This window comes from Chrysochloris asiatica, unplaced genomic scaffold, assembly GCF_000296735.1.
Source record: "Chrysochloris asiatica unplaced genomic scaffold, ChrAsi1.0 scaffold00339, whole genome shotgun sequence".
Taxonomy (NCBI): Eukaryota; Metazoa; Chordata; class Mammalia; order Afrosoricida; family Chrysochloridae; genus Chrysochloris; species Chrysochloris asiatica.
Window position 1 is genome coordinate 2235223 of NW_006408857.1, and position 15246 is coordinate 2250468.

Below are 15246 nucleotides of genomic sequence, written 5' to 3' on the forward strand. Positions count from 1 at the left end.
CTGTTGACCTTAAGGTTCACAGCCCGATTCATAACCACTAGTGTCTAATGCATCAAATCTTTTTTTGAGACGATCTTTAAATTTAAGTGGGATATTTCAAGGTCATGTATTGGTGCTAATGTATTTGTTTCAATTTCCTTCTGCTTCAGCCTGAACTTTCATATGAACAATAGGTGGTCTGTTCTACAGTCTGTCTCTGGCCTTGTTTTGTCTGGTGATATGGAGCTTTCCCACTGTCAATTTATAGTCAATTTGATTTTTGTGTATTCCTTCTGATGAATCGATGTGTATAGTCATCTTCATGTTGCTTAAAAAGGTATTTGCAATAAAGAAATCATTGTTGTTGTTGTTGTTGTTAAGTGCTGTTCAGTCAGTTCTGACCCATAGCGACCCTCTATAGGGTTTCCGAGAACCAGCTGGTGAGCTTGAACTGCCGACCTTACCATTCAAACAGCTTTGCAGTCTGGCGCATTAGCCCACAGTGCCATTTACAAAATTCTATCATGGAATCCCCAGCATCATTTCTTTATCAATGCCATATTTTCCAACTACTGATCCTTCTTTGTTTCCAACTTTTGCAGTCCAATCACCAGTAATTTTTAGTACATCTTGATAGCATGTTTCCTCAATTTCAGACTGAAGAAGTTGACAGAATTCTATTTCATCATCTCTAGCTTTATTGCTTGGTGTGTAAATTTAAATAATAGTTGTATTAACTGGTCTTCTTTGTAGGTGTATGGGTATTATAGTCAGCATTATACTTCAAAATAGATCTTGAAATGTTCTTTCTTATGATGAATACTATGCCATTCTCCTTCAATTTTTCATTCCTGGCATAGTAAACAATGTGATTGTCAGATTCAAAATGGCAATACCAGTCCTATTCAGCTCACTAATCCCTAAGATATTGATGTTTGTGTGTTCTTTTTAATTTTTGACAACTTTCATTTTTCCTAAATTCGTACTTTGTACATTCCATTTTCAGATTAGTAATGAATGTTTACAGCTGTTTTTCTTAATTTTGAGTTGTGCTATATCATGAAGGTCCCCAAAGCTTTACTCTATTTGCATCATCATGGTCAACTTTACTTTGAGAAGACAGTTCTTCCACCGTCATATTTTGAGGGGCTCATCTTCCAGCGTAAAAACCGACAGTATTGTTGTGCTCCTCATTGTTTCGATAGTCAAAATTCTGATGCTATCTAACAGTTTCCACTGCTATTCATAAGGTGGTCAGTGAGCAAACACTCAGAAGTAGTCTGCCTCTCCTTCTTCCTAGTCTATCTTAGTCTGGAAGCTCTGCTGAAACCTGTCGACCAGGTGATCCTGCTGATATTTAAGATACATGTGGCATAGCTCCCAGAATCTCAGCAACATGCAAACCACCACAGTATGACAGCCTGACAGACAAGTGGTGGGACATGGTTAATACTGCATATAAATTAGTAAATTATCATAATTTTAATATTATGTGCAGGTTAATTAAAAATTCCAAACCTGCTTGCAAATATATCTCTTCCATATCTCCACCCAATCGTAGTATTCACTCACTCAGTGGCTTAAAATAGTTCAATTATTTCTTGGTTAGAATCGTTGTTGTTAAGTGCCGGCAAGTCAGTTCCGACCCATAGCGACCCTGTATAGGGTTTCCAAGGAGCAGCTGGTGAGCTTGTACCACTGACCTGTACTTCAAATGACTTCATAGTTTAATGCATTATCCCACAGCACCACACCAGGACTCCTTGTTTAGAATATTCCTGATAAAATTCCTTTTTTATAGGCTCAAAGACCTTGATGCTAAGTGTATATAACTAATTTTCTCCTTTATTAGTTAAAATGGGCAAATAAATCTTGACTATTAGCTTAATTACTTGGTAGTATAAATGGTTTGCTCTTCATTGTATGAAAAACAGAGACTGAGTATCCACAAAGTCAGTGGTTCAAGCCCACTAGCAGCTCCTTGAGAGAAAAATGAGACTCTCTTTCTGAAAAGATTTTTAAAGCCTCAGAAACCCCATACAGGGTCACTATGAGTTGGAACTGACTAAACAATACTTAACAACAGCAACAACTAATCTAAAGATTGGCAGTTAAAGTTCATTCAGCAACACACGGAATAAAGATCTGGTGATCTGCTTCCATACAATTACAAGAAAACAGTGGAACACATAACCTCAGAATCTACTCAACAGAAATGAATACTTTTTTGCTTGATAAAATCACATTGAAATCACTACTAACTTTATCAGTGACAAATCTAATGTTTGCAGAAGTCCCATAAGAAATCTGGACAGAGAACAGTTAATTAAACTGTGTCCCAAATGAGAGAATGGGGTTATATCTGGGAACCATTGTTGCCCATTACATCTGGCCCAGCTGTGTTTATAAAATGGAACAAAATAATTTCCCTTTAAAGTACACACATAGTTAATGGAAAAACTCTTTATCCTGCTTTCCTTGTGTCTGCTTAGACATAGGGGAAAAAAAATCTCTCACAATTATTGAGGCAATGCCTGAAAATTGTAAAATATTGTTCAAGTGGAGAATAAAACTTTAAAGAAATCTTTTCTGGTCTCCAAGTCCCTTGAAGTTTAGGCATTTCTGCACTGCTGCTTACTTTGAAGGAATCAAAAGCAACCCTAGTGTGCATTACTGACAAGCTCTTAATTCAGTAGCTAAAATAAAAATACACATATATGGTCCACATTTTCTTTTGGGTCGTCAGTCTATTTGACAATGAGGGAAGTCAGAGATTTCTATTCAAAAGGTCTGAATGTGAAGATTCTCAAACTATGTCCATCCGCTTCCTCATGTAACCACTTGAATCTCAGATCGCCACGGAAACTCTCTCATCTGTTTCTGATGTATTTAGAGCTAGCCCTAAACTCTATGACATTGTGAAATATTTGTTTACTCTACATGACATGCTCATTGTTCCTTGCTGATCTAACCTTCTTCTTCTTTTTTTTTTTTGGCTGAAATGGGACCAAATCAGGAGTCAAAGGGTTCTAATACACAATGTATTAAATAATTATGCCAATATTGATTGATTGATTGATTGATTCTGAACCATGCACTGATAGCACTCAAGACTGCTCATCTTTGGACTTTGGTTTTAATCTCACCCTAGGTTGGACATTTGGACCCTTTTTCATATGAAGGTGATCTCAGAAGAGGCTAAGTGTGAACCTTGACACCCTACTCTTACTTCTCTACAGGTTAGGGTTTTAATGTTGGGATTGGCAACAGTTACCTTTGTTTTTGTAAGGTGCCATGGAGTCGATTTTGACTCATAGCAACCCCATGCACAACAGAACAAGATGATGTGTGGCCCTGCACCATCCTCATAATCATTGCTATTTTTTGAGCCCATTGTTGCAGCTACTTTGACAATCCAGTTTGTTGACGATCTGTTTTTTGTTTTTTCCTCACTGATCCTCTGCTTTAGCAAGCACGCTATCCTTCTCCAGGGTTTTGTCCCTTAATGCTTGTTAACTCCTAGAGGAGATGTACCCTCAGTGGACCCCTTGTACCAGCTTTCCTGACCTGCTCTCACTTTCTTATATTGAATGTGGAAACATTAGTTAGACTGGTGCAACATGAATGCTATTAGATGAAAAATACTTTTAATGTGAGAACGAATTATACTGACTAAGTTGCAGACCATACTTTGATGGGAAATACAATAGTAAGGTATATTAGGCTAATTGAAATATAGTTTATGAACAATTTTCACCAAAGGCACTGTTCAAAGAATTGTTTAATACGTTATTCCTCAGGAAGAAGCTTCAAAGAGAGTGAATTGCTTAGGAGGAAACAAGAATCGTTTGATAAGGGGCTAACGACAGGATGGACTGGGCAATGCTTCATTCTGTTGTACCTAGTATTGCTATGAGTCAGAACTTACTAGAAGACACCTAACAACAACAAGAACAGGATAGTCATCTACAGGATTCCTGTCCTTCCTTCAGAATTTCTGAGTCATAGAATGGATATGTTTTTAACTTTATAAGAACTGTCAAATTGTTTTCTAACATGGTCATACCATTTTGTATTCCCATCAGCAATGTATAAATCATTTGTTCCACATTCTCACTAGCAGTTGGTATTGCTAGTCTTAAATTGTAGGTATGTTAGGACCATGTGGTTGTTTCTCATTGTAGTTTTTTGTTTTAATTTCCCTGATGACTAAGCATACTGAAAACTTTCTCATATGAATATCGGTCCTTTTTATATCTTCTTTTATGAAGTGTCTGGTCAAGGGTTTGCCCACTTTTATTGGGTTGTTCATCTTTTTATTGTTTATGATGATTTATTTTTATATATTCTAGATATGTTGTTTTCCCAATGCAGGTTTTGCTACTATTTGCACCTTTTATTGACTGCCTGGTGTGTAGCTGTAGGATAAGCACTGGGCTGCTAACCCCAAGGTTTGTGGTTCAAACCCACCAGCTGCTCCTCAGAAACATTCAGAAACAAACTGACTTGATGGCACTTAATGAAAACAACATTTATTTTCTTAATGGTATATTTTGATGATTTATTTATTGGTTTATTTTTGTGGTTTGGCCTTTCTATGTCATATCTAGAACATCTTTGCCTCCTCCAAGTATGTATACCCCATATTCATGGATCGGAATATCCAATATTGTTAACTTTTTAATCTTTCCTAAATTGATCAATAGAATCAATGTAATCTCAATAATACCACATCAAGTTGCTTTGTCTTGTTTGTAGAAGTAAATAATATGATCATAACATTTATATTCAATTCAAAGGATTGCACTAGCCAAAAGAGTCTTGGAAAAGAACATTGGATGGTTTATATTACTTATTTTCAAGACTTATCAAGCTCCAGTAATCAAGATGATCAGGTATTGAAGTTTAAATAAATAGATAAAGTAGTGAAACAGATTAGAGTAACATCTATGCAGTCAATACTTGACAAATGTTCCCAAAACAATGCAATGCATAAAAACAAGTCTTCATTCAAATGTTGCTGAAGCAACTGAATATCCATATGGTGGGAAAAAATGACTTTGACTTGCTATCTCGCAGCATCATAAAAATTAATTTGAGATGGATCATAGACTGAAAAGTAAACACTACGACTGTAAATATTATAGTATAAAACCTACCTTTGTTATTTCTTTTTAAATCTAATTTGCATGTGGAAAATGTAATTCACTGGAATTTTTATTTTTCAAGAAAGATACATGTTTTCTGAATGCAGCACTAGTATTAAATAATGATAACATAATAATGATAACATTACAAGCAATTCCCAAGAAATTAAAAGATTTCTTACTAGTTTTATGCAGAACTATGACTTCATCTATAGGGTTTAATTTTTCCACCACAATTGATACTGAAGTAGCAAAGAGTACAGTGTGTTATTTACAGAGATGGACTAGTTGAGAAAGCAAGAAAGGCATTGAAACATAAGCAGTCATTCTCTACACTGCACAAAGAATTAAATATAAAAATTAAAATTAAATCATAAAAATAGCCCAAAATAATCATTTGGAAGAAAAAACTATCAAATTAAAAAGCTAACAGAAAAAAAAAATAGAGGGAAAAAACATCGGACACAAGAGACAAGTAAGGAGAATCTCATGTGATGATGGAGGGAGAGAGCAGAGCGATGCATATCAAAGCAAGGGTTGCTGGTACCCACCAGAAACTAGTAAGAGGCAAGGAACATCCTTCAGAGGTATCGTGGCCCTGCCAACACCTTGGTTTCAGATTTCTAACTTCCAGAATGATGTGTGATTTCTAACTTCCAGAATGAGAATCACTTCTGTGGTTTCAAGAAAATAAAAAAATACCCAAAACTGACAGAAGCAGATGTGTAATATCTTACTTATAAATATTAGTGCTTCATGGGATTCTTATGAAAGGTTGAATTTTTGTCAAGACTAAACAAATGTAAAATTGTTGAGATCTTTACCAAAGACTGCATCTGAGATATTTGTCTGGAAATGGAGCATCTGTGGTCAAGAAAAGTAGATCTCTTTCCAATAACAACACACATTTATGTGTTCAGGAACTGTCTAATAATACAGAAGTTCAGCTCATTAAAATAAACAAAAAAGAAACTGACAGCAAGGGATTTCACACTGCAGCCTGATGAATGCCCAGATGTTGGTGCATGGAAATTCTATATGTGCATTTTGAACATGATGGTGCTATGAAAGAAATACTTCCCAACTACACTGCCAAGTAATAATGGAAACTCAAAATTGTATTAAAATATGAGAAACTGCATTGTGACTAAATTGTGAAGACATGTATTTTGATAGAGAATCTGCAAAGATAGGAAATGATTTTGGAATTTTGGAATAGTTAAGGCATTTTCATCATTGTATAAATCAGTGTCCTGCTTCAGTCATTAAGTCATTTTTGCTAAAAACAAAACAAAATTAAAAAGCCCCCCAAAATGTCAAATGAACTTCTTGTTGTTAGGTGCCATCGAGTTTGTACCAACTCATAGCGACCCTATGCACAACAGAATGAAACACTCCCCGATCCTGGACCAACATCATTATTCTTGCCACACTTGAACCCACTGATGCTGTCACTTTGCCAATCCATCTCTCTGGGGGTCTTCCTCTTTTTCTCTGACTCTCTATCTTACCAAACATGATATCCTTCTCTAGAGACTGGTCCCTCCTGACAAGATGTCTGAAGTATGAGAGATGAAGTTTGGCCATCTTGGCCTCAAAGGAGCACTCTGGCTGCACTTCTTCCAACACAGATCTGTTGGTTCTTTTGGCAGCCCATGGTGATTTCAATATTCTTCTCCAACACCATAACTCAAAAGCATCAATTCTTCTATGATCTCCCTTATTCACTGTCCAGCTTTCACATGCGTATGAGGTTATTGAAAATGCCATGGCTTGAGTCAGGCACACCTTAGTCCTCAAGCTGACATATTTGCTCTTCAACACTTTAAAAAGGTCTTATGCAGCAGGTGTGACTAATGCAATACGTCATTTGATTTATTGACTACTGCTTCTGTGAGTGTTGATAGTTGGTCCAAGAAGAATGAAGTCCTTGACAACTTCAATCTTTTCTCCATTGATAAGAATGTTGTTTATTGGTCCAGTGGTGAGGATTTTTTGTTTTCTTTACATTGAGATGCAATCCATACCGAAGACTGTGCTCTTTGATCTTCATCCGTAAATATTTTAAGTCCTCTTCACTTTCAGCAAGCAAGGTTGTATCATATGCATATCGCAGATTGTTAATGAGTCTTTCTCCAATCCTGATGCCACGTTTTTCTTCATATAACCCAGCTTCTCGTATTATTTGCTCAGCATACAGGTTGAATAGTGTGGTAAAAGAATACAACCCTGTCACACACCTTTCTTCATTTTAAACCATTCAGTGTTCCCATGTTCTGTTCAAACAACTCCTTCTTGGTCAAATGAACTAGACAGTGTATTTTATAAGAGTAAAAATGGAAAACTCAATAAAGCATAATGTTTTAAATGTGAATTTTTAATTTTAATTATGTGATAAAATGGAAATTGAAGGTGATGTGGTGGTTGAATACTTGGCTGCTAATGAAAAGGAGGGACCAGTTGCTGGAGAAGGATACCATTGTTGGTAAGGTAGAGGGTTAGAGAAAAAGAGGAAGATCCCCAGCAAGGTGGATTGGCAAAATGGCAGCATCAATGGGCTCAAGCATGGCAACAATTGTGAGCTTAGCCCAGGACCAGGCAGTGTTTTGTTCTGTTGCCCATAGGGTTGCTGTAAGTTGGTTCCAACTTTATGGCACCTAATAACAACAACAACAAAAACAACAATGAAAAGGAAGATGGTCCAAACCCAGCAACCACTCTGGGAGAAAGATGTAGCAGTCTGTCTCCATAAAGAGTCTAGTCTTGGAAATTCTGTGGAACGTTGCTACTTTGTTCTTTAGGGTTGCTATGAGTTACCATTGATTCAATACCTCACAATATGGAAATTGATATTGAAAATCATTAAACTGATATTGAAAATCATTACATCTTTGATTACATTAGTTATCGAAGGGGAAAGTTCAATAGAGACTGTTAGGACTGTAAAAGAAACTTTTAGTGTTTCTGTGACAGAGGAATCAGTTTGATCCTGATTTTTTCAAAGATGTGAATTAGACAGCCAGTCTTGTTTAGTTGCCTAACATTTTTGGTATTTTAATTAGATTAATACTTTCATTCAAAGAATGAGCACAACATATTTTTTCATAGACAATAAGATGAAAGGGCAAAAAAAAAAATTTTTTTTAAAGCTTGGAATAAAATAGTTTCTAAAAATTATGTTTATAATGTACTCCATAATTAAATATCATATATCAGTCCAATCATAGATAATCTTGTTATCACTCATTGTGAAAAGTGGTCTATCAAGAATATTTTGAATTTTATTTTTCATGAAGAAGTCATGCATTAGAAATTCATGAACTAGGAATCCATTTCTTTCATCAAAAGGTAATTTAGATTTGACATTTTATAGGACCTGTGACTGAAATTGATGATTGATAAGTGAGTAGAGATTAATTTTGAAGATACAGCATCACATTTAATTTTCAATAAAAGTTTTTTAAAAAAATAAATATCCTAAATTTGTTGAAGTATCTCTTCTTAAATTGTTGTCAAAATACATTTAACAGGAATTTTAATGTAATAACTCTACAATGAGTGTTATTAAAACTAAACATAGAAACTACCTTGGGAGTAGCATTGTTAGCAGCCCAATGTAGATATGTACATTAACAAACAAAAAGCAAATATAGTTGACACATTAAGAGCTTTAAACATGTGTAATATATATGACGGCACTTAACAGCAACAACAATATATATGTAAGGAGCTCTGGTAGCGTGGTGGTTATGAATAGGTCTGCTAACCTCAAGGTCGGCAGTTCAAAACTACCAGCTGTTCTGCGGGAGGTGTTCTGCTTCCTTAAAGATTTACAGCCTCAGAAACCCTGTGTAGGGTCACTGTGAGTCTGAACCAACTTCACGGTACTTAAAAACAAGAACAGCAATATATATGTACATTATGTCTCTGAGTGGTGCTGATGGATACATACTGGTCTACTGGTAGAAACATTGGCGGTTCAAACCCTCCCAGGGACACTTCAGAAGACAGACATAGAGATCTGCTTCTGAAATGTCACAGCTTAACTGTTTGTGCCACCAGGACTCCATGCATTATTCTTATTATTATCCATGTATTATTCTGATTAACAGTAAGAGTAGTTTTGAAAACGAAGCCTGGTAGAGGGTGAGACAGAGGAGTACAACCTGATGCCTAGCCATAGAAACTTACAATCCCCACAAGATGCCACACAAGAGCTCATTTTTTAGCTCGTGGAAAACCCCATCATGGCTTTATGGTTTTGATTGTGCCTGAGTGAATTGCTTTCGGTCACCAAGGATGTTACTTCCCATCTCTGTGCACACAGGAATGGATCTCTCCTTGTTATTACTCTTGAATGCATTGTCTTATTACAAGTCAGGGTCCCAGTTAGTGGTTTGGAGGAGTGTTAGAGCTCATTTTGCTGTTCCTGATGCTTCTGTTTCTCAGAAAATAATCCAGAGAGAAACTGCTAGCTATACAAATCCATTGTTCTTTTTTTTTTTTTACTAAAAAGTAACAGAAGTATATTTGACAGAATATGCATAAATTTTCATTTTATTCTTATTGCTGTCCAGCACAGGATGTTGTGGTAGTTAAGTTTGGTTCCAACTCAAAGTAACCCTCTATAGGGTTTCTGAGGCTGTAAGTCTTTGTTTATAGCCTCAGATAAGATAAGAGGACAAAAAAGCCTTATCTTTCTCCTACTGAGTGGCTGGTGGTCTGGAACCACTGACCTTGTGGTTCTGTGACCAGTGCTTATCCTATAGAGACACTATGCTCCCACACAGGGTGTTGGAGTTGAATAAATCCCTGCTGTATGTGCTGCTCAACTCTATGTGATTAACAGCCCACACCCACCCATCAAGACTGAAAAGGCCAGGGCAGGAAGGCTATCAGGATGCAATTATCTTTTAATGGCTTCTTCCTACTTCTTCTCAATGAAGCACTGGTACATTTGGGATTTGGTGAAGACGAACACATCCGATTTTAAGGTTTATGGTCTTCAGCATTCTTGCAAGTGAATGCTCACTGAAGCATGCAAATTTTCCCTCTCAGTTTCATTATTTAAGTGAAGGTTCACCTTATGTAGTACAAAGTTTCTAGAAAACAGGGATGAAAAGTCTTCCCAGATAATGAGGGCTTCATTATAAGTGATGAAAACACATGAACAGAGCTAGACAACTTCTAAAGCTAGACTTTTAAAATATGCTCCTACTTAGTGTTGTGATGAAGGGGTAGGGATTTGGAATAGCTTCAGATTACTAATACTGAAGAAGATTCAGACCTCAAGGAAAATGCTAGGTTAATGTCATTCAGATTCTCTGATGTTCCTCCCAGGCCTTGCAATGCTTTAATTACAAAAATAATTGTGCTATTTTGAGCAGTCTAGTGGTCCCTTGAGAAAGTGGATATTTTCTCATCTTAATATTGGAGTCCTGGTGTGGCTCTGTAGGATAAGTGCAGGACTGCAAGATTGGCTTGAATTGCAAGTTTAACATTCAAACTCACCAGCCGCTTCTCAGAAACCCTATACTGGGTTACTATGAGTGAGAATTTACTCGATGTTAATTAATAACAACAACAGTATTGTTTATGCCCATCACTGGGAGATGGAATGAGTTGGAACACAAACACCCACGTATAAGGCTTTATTGGTGGTCAGAAGGAAGAGATAGAGCTTGCAGGTAGAAGGGGTTTTATACTGGTCAAAGAGGAGAGAGGGGTTGAGATTAGTGGAGGTAGGTGATAGGTTGACTAGGGATGACATGCCGGTAGGAAGAGAGGAAGTTCCGGTAGGAAGAGAGGAAATTCTAGTAGGGAGAGAGAAAGCGTGGCAAGCAGCCATTTTATTATGCATGTGGATTAGGGATTCTATGAACCACAGTGTGTTGTGGATATGCAGCAGTTGTTAGCTGAATTAAACTGGAAAGGATGTGTTTTGGAATCCCAAAGGATTGGGTTCGAATTCTGGTTCTGCCCTCTTCTACCTATGTGACATCATGTCTGAACCTGTTTCCTCCTTTCTATATGGTTACCCCTCTAAGTGTTAGTGTTGTTGTGTGTCATCAAGTCAATTCCAATTTATAGTGACCCTGTGTTGGATATCCAGGCTGGAAATCTTTGTGGGAGCAGAAAGCCTCATCTTTTTCCTGTGGATCGGCTAGTGGAATTGATCTGCTGATCTGCAGTTAGAAGCCCAACATGTAACCCACTATACCATCAGGGTTTCTAGAGCTAGTGTTTTGTTGTTAAGTACCATCAAGTCAGTTCCAACCCACAGCAGCCCTGTATAGAGTTTCCAAGGAGCAGCTACTGAGTTTGAACTGCCAACCTTGCACTTCAAACAGCTTTGCAGTCTGGCACATTAACCCACAGCATCATACCAGGAGTCCAGAGCTAGTGGAGGAGTGAAATAAAATAGCATTTGCAAATAATTTAGTAGCCACTAGATGGTAAATGGAGTCCCTGGGAGGTGCCAACGATTATACACTCAGCTATTAACTCAAATGTTGGTAATTCAAACTCACCCAGAATTACCTCTGAAGGAAGACCTAGCAATCTGCTTCCAAAAGATCACAGTCATGAAAACCCAATAGAGTGCAGTTTCATGATGCCACTCCCGTACTTTACTTTTTCAACAACCTTCCTGAATGAGTCAGGTTAGTAACTAAACGCTTAAGTGCCATTGAGTCAGTTCCAACCCATAGCAACCCTGTATAGGGCTTGATTGAATCCTCAGTCTTGCAGTTTAAACTGACTTTGAGGTCAGGTGCTTATCCTACAATGCCACACCAGGACTCCAGGTAAAGAATAGCTGTGGATATATTTTTGGATGGCTGAGTCTCTTGCTTTCCAAACTCTATTATCTAAAAGTCAGGAACTAAATAGATTTAGATTACATGGTATCTCTCATTATCCAAATTCACCATTGAGTTTGGATTTCCTGGAAGGAAATTCAGGTTCCAGAGAGATGTAGATAATTAAGGAAAATTCAACAGATTTCTGGATTCTAACAGATATACTAAATCAGATGATCTGGAATTAGATCCTAGGAATCTGCATTTCCATATTGTCTCAGAGTGGCTCCTGAGTGTTCTAAAGTCTAGGAACCACAGCTCTATGCTCTGCGCAAGAATCATGGAGGTCTTTTGAATTCTGAGAATTGCAAATTCTGGAATCATACACTTATGAGGTTTATCTGCAAAGCACCTTAGACCAATAGAGTAGTGCAGGGTGGGGTCCTGTAGTATCGAGGATAATAATCTTGATGGTAAGGTATGTTGTTGTTGTTGTTGTCAAGTGTCACCGAGTCAGTTCTGACTCATTATGACACGATCTATGAGTGAGGGCTGGATGGGCTGTTGTTGTTTGCCTTCTGAGGAGTGGCTGGTGGGCTTGAACTGCGGATCTTGCAGTAAGCAGTACAGTGCTTAAGATAGGAGTGGCATCCTCTTTCTGGAAAAAGACTTCCAAATTCTCCTGTACCTCAGTCCTTCCTAAAGCATGAATAGAACAGACCCCATATGGAAAGGAATTGCTTAGAGAAATGAAAGAAAAGAAAGAATTAAATTTTTAAAAATCTCAGATGCTAGAGGACCAATAGGTTCCTAGATTTGTTATCAATGTGTACTAAGCATCGAACTGCTTACCAGCTGCTCTGTGGGAGGAAGATGAGGCTGTCTGCTCCTGGAAAGATTTCTGCTCCTTAGAAACCCTCCGGAGCATGACTTTGTCCTACACAGGAGCACTATGATTCAGAATTGCCTCCACGGCAGTGGGTCTGAGTTTTGGTACTAGTGGAAAAATAGACAGAATGCACACAGTGATGCTATAGACAAAAGGACTGGCATTCTTCTTCTAAAAAAAACTGTCGCTTTTAAGCACTGTTGAGTCAGTTCCAACTCTCTGTAGGCTTTCCAAGGAGTGGCTTTGTTGTTGTTGTTGTTATTAAGTTTCGTCATGTCAATTCCAACTCACAGTTACCCTGTATAGGGTTTCCAAGGAGCAGATGATAAGCTTGAACTGCTGACCTCGTGGCTCAAACAGACCTTTCAGTCAAGCACATTAACCCAAAGCATCACATAAGGACTCCAAAAAACCTACAGAACTCAAGTCTCCCATCCAAGTACCAACCAGGCCTAACCCTGCTTAACTTCTGAGATCAGGTGTGACTGGGCACATTCAGGGTGGTATAGCCCTAGACAGAGTGGTCAGTGGGTTTGAAAAGCCAACCTTGAAGGTAACAGTCCAGTGCTTATCCTATAATCACCACACCAGGACTCCTCTATAAGACTACAACCACTGAAAACCATATGGGATGCAGATACACTTTGTCAAACATGGGGATGCCATGAGTTAGAATTGTCTCAAAGGTAAAGGGGTGAGGCCTAGCAGAAGCTTTTCATGGTTTGTGTACTACTTCAATTAATAGGTTAAACCCAATGAAGACTTGACTTTTTCAGCAACCTTCTTGAAGGCACTCTTGACATCCTTGTTTCTCAGGCTGTAGACCAAAGGGTTCAGCATGGGGATGACCATAGTATAAAACACAGATGCCATTTTGTCTGTGTCCATGGAGTGACTGGAATTTGGCTGTAAGTACATGAAAATGATTGTCCCATAGAAGATAGAAACAGCGGCAAGGTGGGAAGCACAGGTAGAAAAGGCCTTCTCTCGTCCCTCAGCTGAGCGCATTCTCAGGATAGCAATGAAAATGAACAGATAAGAGTTCAAGATAACCACAAGAGTACAAAAGACATTGAACGCTGCCAAGGCGAAGAGCACAATCTCATTTGTATAGGTATCAGAACAAGAGAGACTCAGTAGTGGGGGGATATCGCAGAAAAAGTGATTAACCACATTGGAATGACAGAAGGAGAGGTGGAAAGTGAACGCAACATGGATGGAAGATTGCAAGAGTCCACAGATGTATGAGCCACTGACCAGCAGAGCACACACAGTACTTGTCATTGTGGTGGTATAATGCAGGGGCTTACACACTGCTGCATGGCGGTCAAAGGCCATTGAAGCCAGGAGGAAACTTTCAACCGTGGCAAAGGCTGCAAAGAAGAACATCTGGGCAGCACATGCATTGTAGGCGATGACCTTATCTCCTGTGAGAAACCCCATCATCACCTTGGGAGTGACTGCTGAGGCATAAACACAGTCCACTAGGGAAAGGTTACTAAGGAAAAAGTACATGGGAGTGTGGAGACGTGAGTCTGACAGAATCAACACTATCATCCCCATGTTTCCAACCAGAGTAATGAAGTAAATGACAGTGAAGATTATAAATAAAGGGATCTGCAACTCTGGGGCATCTGTTAACCCCACAAGAATGAATTCAGTCACTTCTGAGATGTTCTCCATTAAAGTCATTGGCAAATCATCAGATGAGGCACCTATGCAAGACGAGAAAACACAAAATGTGAACACTACCATGAGAGTTAAAGAGTGACCCGAGTTTCTTGCTCACATGCACCCACCAACTTCCTGTTCAGAACTAAGTTATGGACAGGGATGGGGCAAGAGGGCCATTCATCTTAAAATGGCATGAGAAGACACTAGACTGTTTCTCCTGACTGTGGTTATCACAGGGACCCAGATTATGACTTTGGGGCACATTCTACCTTGCTTGGTGCAACATATAATTGGGAGTACAGATTGTACTACAGAGGGGGACCCTTTTTCCACCGTATCTTGATCACTGATTATTGAAAACTCAATCAGCAGAAAGTAAAATATAGCATATATTTGCCCAGTCACTGGTATATAATGCTGATATTGTTGTTAAGTGCTGTCGAGTTGGCTCCAACCCATGGTGACCCTGTATAGGATTTCCCAGGAGTGGCTGGTAAGCTTGAACTGCTGAATCGGGCCTCTAATCTCAGGGTCAGCAGTTCGAAACTACTAGCTGTTCTGTGGGAGATCGATGAGGCTTTCTGCTCCTGTAAAGATTTACAGCCTCGGAAACCCTGTACTGGGTCGCTATGAGTCGGAACCTACTCCACGGCACATAACCACCACCACAGGAGTTGTTGGTCTGAATCTAATTCAACTGTGTCTCATTTTCTCTAGCTGTAAAATAATGGTAATAAAAAAAATCTTAAAATTAAGA

General features: G+C 38.4%; 1 protein-coding gene across 1 annotated transcript; it reads right to left on the bottom strand.

Annotated features, from left to right (window-relative positions):
* Positions 1-13553: 13553 nt before the first annotated feature.
* LOC102821659 (olfactory receptor 5B12-like) lies at positions 13554-14507 on the bottom strand. Its single transcript, XM_006875794.1, has one exon. It carries the CDS (start codon positions 14505-14507, stop codon positions 13554-13556), a length of 954 nt encoding a protein of 317 aa, XP_006875856.1.
* Positions 14508-15246: the final 739 nt, after the last annotated feature.